The sequence below is a fragment of the Rhagoletis pomonella genome, unplaced genomic scaffold, assembly GCF_013731165.1.
Source record: "Rhagoletis pomonella isolate Grant_MI unplaced genomic scaffold, Rhpom_1.0 Rhpom_scaffold_00007, whole genome shotgun sequence".
In the NCBI taxonomy this organism is placed as follows: Eukaryota; Metazoa; Arthropoda; class Insecta; order Diptera; family Tephritidae; genus Rhagoletis; species Rhagoletis pomonella.
Window position 1 is genome coordinate 71,676,133 of NW_023458561.1, and position 6,214 is coordinate 71,682,346.

The 6,214-nt window shown below is 38.5% G+C and overlaps 2 protein-coding genes across 4 annotated transcripts in view; one reads left to right on the forward strand and one right to left on the reverse strand.

Annotated features, from left to right (window-relative positions):
* Positions 1–6,214, reverse strand: part of LOC118743528 — a gene marked incomplete in the record, with an annotated part of 154,325 nt that overhangs the window by 98,397 nt on the left and 49,714 nt on the right.
* The window catches only part of LOC118743527, a gene marked incomplete at its 5' end in the record, with an annotated part of 9,384 nt that continues 5,759 nt past the window's right edge, over positions 2,590–6,214 (forward strand). Inside the window, 4 exon segments of one of the 3 annotated variants that reach the window (XM_036476265.1) lie at positions 2,590–2,757; positions 2,822–2,831; positions 2,896–2,993; positions 3,049–3,562. In XM_036476265.1, coding sequence (XP_036332158.1) covers positions 2,590–2,757; positions 2,822–2,831; positions 2,896–2,993; positions 3,049–3,562 — 790 coding nt within the window. 3 annotated transcript variants of the gene reach the window in all.

Consider the following 6,214-nt stretch of genomic DNA (forward strand, 5'->3'; position numbering starts at 1 on the left):
GTTTTGGACTCGGCCAAAATCGCTTAGGCGGTTACAGCGCCAATTAATAAGAAGAAGAATACCCAGCATTGTCATTAAAATTTTAGTCATTTAATGCTTAGTGGAAATTCATAATTAACCCTACTTAAGGAAATGCTTAAATTTTTTTTATTTGTTTTTATCACAAATGAGAAAATATTAACCCGTTATTCTTAAAAGTGTATAATATGTGGATTTTTTGCAATACGGACGCTTTACAGTTTTTTTTTTTTGTTTTCGCTAACTCTATATTTACGCTTTTTAGAAGAGTGTTGCTGCAAAACTGCATACGTACTCAAATTTTTTTCTAAAAAGACTAATTAAGGAGTGCAAAATTTTTATGAAAATTTCCATAAAGTTTGGAATTCCGATTTTTTGGGCTTTCGTTGTAGTATTAGCCATAATTTTATATAGAGTTATTTCCAAGAGGCTTCTTTGAGGAACCGTTTAGACGGAGGAGAAAGAGAGGCAGGCCATTGAATTCTTTGGTCTTTGCTCTCTCAAGTTAGAAAGAAGGCTTGACACATCCAGCCCCATTATGTTATTGTACCAGCTACAATTCGAATTTCTTCAAAATTTTATAGGTTTTCTGAGGGAAAATCGAATGTCGATTCTCGAATTTTTTGAATCGATTCAATCGAAAATCGAATCGGAACTAAAAAATCGACAAAAAATCGAATCGGAAGTGCTCGATTAATCGATCTTCGATTCAATCGATTTAAAAACGGCCTCTCTACTGATAATCGGTACAGTTATGAAATGTTTGTACGACATAGAAGAACAAGTAGCGGTAATTTCTGTATACTTAACTCAACTTTTAATTTTTTTGATTATGACACTCTTGCAGCTAAATAATGTGCGATATCTACATAGATATGTATCTATTTACATATGTACATATCAGTGAAGTTAGGTATATATGTACATAAATGATAACTCCAATTCACTTTTGGGGCATTCCATTGTGTCTGGTGGTACATTTTACTCCATTTAAACTTGTGACTGCTGTAAAGTAATTATGCATGAAATAAAAGTTTCCGTAGACAAAAATTACAACTTCTTATTATTTTTTTTTTAATTTTTCAGCAGGTTAATAAAATGAAGTCATTTTAAATTTATGTCGTTATCTTCTTTTACATGAAATGACCCTTTTGTGAAAAGTGCAGTTGTATTTTCAGTGAAGTATATACCACTACGGGCAATCCATTATTGGTAGCCTTCAAGTAGGTTTTAGATTGTTGTGAAATGTGATAACAATTTCCATCTATTAAGAGTGTAAGCACGGATTTAGTTTTAATAGTTTAATTTATGTAATCGACAAAACCAAAAATAGCAAAAATGGAGTTAGAATTGCCGGTCGCCACAGATAAGGACTTTTGCAATAGGCTTATAATTATTAGGCACAAATCTCCAGAGTCCTCATTCAAATCTTTTCCGGCTAAACATTCGTCTCAACGTCGCGATGCGGCAATTACCATCAATTCATACGTCCACATACATACGTACATAAATATATATAAATAGGCCCAGTTCGAATGTTGTCGTCGCTTAAAGTGTGTTTTGGAACAATTTCTTTTACAAATTTCCACATTTCAATGAGCACTTTTTGGGCTTCCTTCCGCTGCAAATTACGAGTGCATTTGCCACAGAAACAGCTTAAGTCTTCGTGTTCGAAATTAGAATGCCAGCACTGGTCATTTAGTCGATCAGTAATTTTTCAACTGTGCAGACGTCAAATAGCCTAACTAACTGCAGCGGTTAATAAAAGTTACCAGTGATTTGATTTTGTGTCCTATTTAATTGAATAAAATTGGAAAACTTGGTTTTCAGTCGTAGATCTTACCATTTTGCAGGGTTTTCATATCGATTTGAAAGCTAAAACTTTATCTACGGTGCCCCATCAGTGAATTTCGAACGAAAATGGATCCGAATGCCAATGAGGCGGACTTAAGTGTAAGCCCTTACGTAATACGTGATAAATCCCAGAACTAAAAAGTTTTTTTGCATCACGACGAGCAATTAATATGAAGTTAACAATTGAACTTTGGAGACCAGTCACTGCATTCACTAAAATTTGTATAATATTTATATACATTTTAAGCCAGTTTCTACTTGAGTAGCTTTGCGCTATCTGGGCTTCAAATAGCAAAGATCCAAATTGCTATTGCAGCAGTATTGATTTTTATAAATGCAGCTGTATTTATGTGGTACCACAGCCGAAGCAACGATTTTCTTGTCTCACTTTGGGAAAATGTTCCGCAGTGACCGCTTTTCGGCCATAGCACAAAAGTCGTATTTTGCCACTTTGTGCTGTGCGAAATTTTTAAAACATTAAAGCTATATTGACACGTACGTACGGCTGCGGTTAACGTGATTATTTAAGCGGCTTAAATAGTTTGCTGTAAAATTTTCAAACGCACAAGATTTGACGGGTACTTTGTACATATGTATGTGCATTTACAAATTCAAGGCCAGTGTCAAACGTGAATGAACTCGATGCAGCTTATTGAGACTAATGTTAGCTTAACAGCTTTCCTTCTTTAACTACTACTGTTTGGATTCTTATTGCAGATCGCTGACAAGGAAGGCAATATTCGACAATTTTCAGAAAGCACGCCTGACCTCAGCTCTTGCAACATTGACCCGAACTTTAATGTGGAAAATCAAAGTACTTCCTCCGGAAGTTCAGTGGAACCAAGAAGCGATTTTAGCTACACTGATACCGAAAAATCACCAAAAGTAAGATTTTATTTAACTTTATAGGCGTCAAATTTTAATTGTATCTTTTTGCCTAATTTTTCAGATCAACAAAGGTAGAAAACTAAGCTTAAGTCTTTCTAGTAAATAATGCAACGACATTGACTTATCTAATTTCAGTTCCTGGCCGCGAGTCAGTTTTAAGCGATTACATCGCCGCCCACACTGTGCCGCTACCTGATTTATCAGCGGCAGTTACTGAATCGGAGGATGATGGTAACTGAGGGCATAGAAATGCAAAAGGCACTCATTTAAAGTATTTTCTTTTCAGTAGATCATGCCTCTATATCTTCAAGCATACTTGCTGAGGGTACTTGGGAGGATAACTGGCTTTTTAAGAAAAAGCGATCATCGTTAACGGCCTCCATTACTGGAAGTGTCGGAATGTTAGTGCCTGCACCGAAAGACGATGTACGTGCTCAAATCGGCGATAAGACCACCGATGAAATTAGTGACCTCTCCGAAATGGGCTCAGATACAGATGACTCGTCATCGAAAATAATTTGTGCCAAGATAGATCCACTTAACGACCGCATACTGAATAAGCATTTGATTGGTGGCCAGAATACGAAAGTGGTTTTAGATGAATTGATTGAAACAGCCAGCATGATTTCGAATACATCACACTCAACACTCAATGAGCCAAAGTATACCGAAACCAGAAACGAACACGTTCTAGAAGCAGCGTCGAAAGTGGAAGCCCTTAATCCCAGTATTGCCAACAGCTCAGCTCAGGAAACTATGTTAGGTTATTCGGAAATCGAGCGGAAACAAAATCCATCACCAGGTAAGCGGAAATTGAATCCAAATTAGGTCATCGGCATACATTCCACCAATATCCTATTGATTCTAATACATACATATATATTACCTACATAAGTAAATAAATACATTTTACCCCCCACATGGTCGTTCACATAAACACAGCAGCTGTAGTGTAAATACTATGAACTTCATACCTACGCATTATCTATGTATGTACATATGTATGTAAGCTTGAATTCAGCAATTTATGCTAAACCGCTAAACAAATATACTCGCATGTAGTATATCAGGTAATATCATAACGCCATTTACCCTTTCCGGAAGTCTCTATTGCAAGATACTTTGCATGATCTTTGTCTGACGACACTCAGTACGTCGTTTGTGTTTACAGCTCCTTCTGAATCAAGTGAAGACTTTCAATACGAAGAAGGCTGTACCGGATTTAGTACAGTCGAAACTTTTGAACCAACCCCCTCCTCAGAGCACGAGCCTCGACCAATCAGCCAGGGTCCATCCGTCATTGAAATTCTTGCAGCTATGACTTTAAGTCCCATGTTGGCTGTGCCTGCTTCAGAGCAGCCACCAATTCTGACAGCTGCCGAATTGAGCTCTCTGAGGGAATTAAGTGATTTGGCTTTGGCTGAAATAAAAGCACGCACGCCTGAAATGGGACATCATTCTCTAGATATCATAGATGAAGAAGAAGAAACGAAAGTTATAATCCTAGCAGAAAATAATAAACCTGATACTGACGAAAATAAGTCTGTGAATGTAAGCATCGTTAAGGGAAGTGAAACACCAACGACAGCCACGAAGCCGCTTCTAAACAAATCCGAACTCGTCCACAATATTGTTATAGAAGAGGCTCGAAAGCAGGACCTGCAACTACTTACAGCGGATGATGAGGCATATAAGTTAAAGGCCATGGCGGTAGCGGAACCGCGACCAATTGATAGCGTGCATCAAGAAATTGAAGCAGATCCAAAATCGCCAGAATTATTACCAACAGCTGAGAAACCGACCACCACATTGCTATCACAACTAGCTGTAAATGCTCTCAAACTATCTGAACCCTCTCGGTCTTTAGATGGCGAGCGAGCGCCGAAAATGAATGCCGAATCTACAGATACAGCCTCAATCGCCGGAAAGCAAGAGCTTGTCGATTCGGAAACTGCAGTCGGTGAAACAGTCCCAGCTAATCCCATCAAAATAATTGATATAGATACCAAAGCAGTGATGGAAGGAGCGATTTCTTTAAAACCCACACAAAACGATAACCCTAAACAGAAAGAAGAAGAACTATTTAAAGAACCCTTAAACATTGAAGATAAGTCTTCTGTAACCGTTATATCAGAAGAGCTAATAACTTCAAAAACACCACAGAACTGTGAAACAGAACTATCAGCAGAAGTCCAGCATTTCAGATCAGGAGTAGTTACGGTAATACATAAACAAGAAAACCTCGAATTCGACAATATAGTGAACAAATCGATGGCCTCTGCAACACTTCAGATGCACGAAGCAGTGGTAGCTCTACAAGATGGGCAGGTGGAGAAGATGGTTCCGGATTTTGAAAGAAACACGACAATAGGCGATGCTGACTCAATTGTGGAAGGCACTGCCTCCTTACAAATACCGCACCCTTTAGAAATAAAAGCAGAGAACGTAGATGGTTTCAAGGCAGGTCTATTAGACTCAGCTTATGTGACCGAAATGGTGATAACTTCCGTTGCAGCAGAAAGTCCAGAAATTGTTGGTATAGAAAAAGCGACGGATTTAGTAGACACATCACTAATGATTGCACAAGATATAGCACAAAATGTTCAAGCCAAAGGAAATTCCCAAACACCTACAACAAACCCGTTAGAAATTTTACAGATTAACAAGACCGATGGACAAAAAGAAGGCTCTTCTCAACTTTCGTTACTTGAAACCAGTTCCAATCCTAAGCCTGATTTGGTAGCAGAAGCTTCGATTAATTTTGCCGCAACGCAGGTAGATGGAATCCATCAGACCATCGAAACATCTCAGCCGGAAATTTGTACTGAATCTAAAAAAGACAGCTGTGTTTCTGAGGGTGTCGAAATAAAGTATGCGTTGAATACTGAGGCACCCTTAGCAGCAATACAAACTCAAGGCACAGAGACAGTAACATCTGTAGGTACGGATATATCGTCGGATACCATCCCGTTTGCCAAAGAGTCAAAACCTTTAGTTCCAGACATCAGTGAAATCATCTCGCCATATTATACCACTCAAGATATACCTATCGAACCAGACGAGACGAGAGAGACTGTCATGAATTCGGAATCAAAAAATTTGCAATTTACCGAAGTACGCCCAGTACCAGTTGTTAATGAAGAAATACTACCCAAAATGGAGCAGGTCGACGAAGTAATTCCAGTCCCAGTCACTGATTCTGAAATTACGTCAAAAAAAATCGCTCAAAACTTATCCGAAGAGAAACTACCACTGGCAATAAACGTAGAGTCAGTACCACTTGCTGAGCCGGACATACTGCCCGAAACATCTGTTCAAGAATTACCCTCTGCGCTGTTGGAGCTATATCAACCCAACGAGCTAGAACAAGTATCAGTCATCGACGAGGTCAAAACGTCTGGGCAAAAAATTCAAAAAGTCCCTACGGAATCACAACCTATAACAACAACTGATG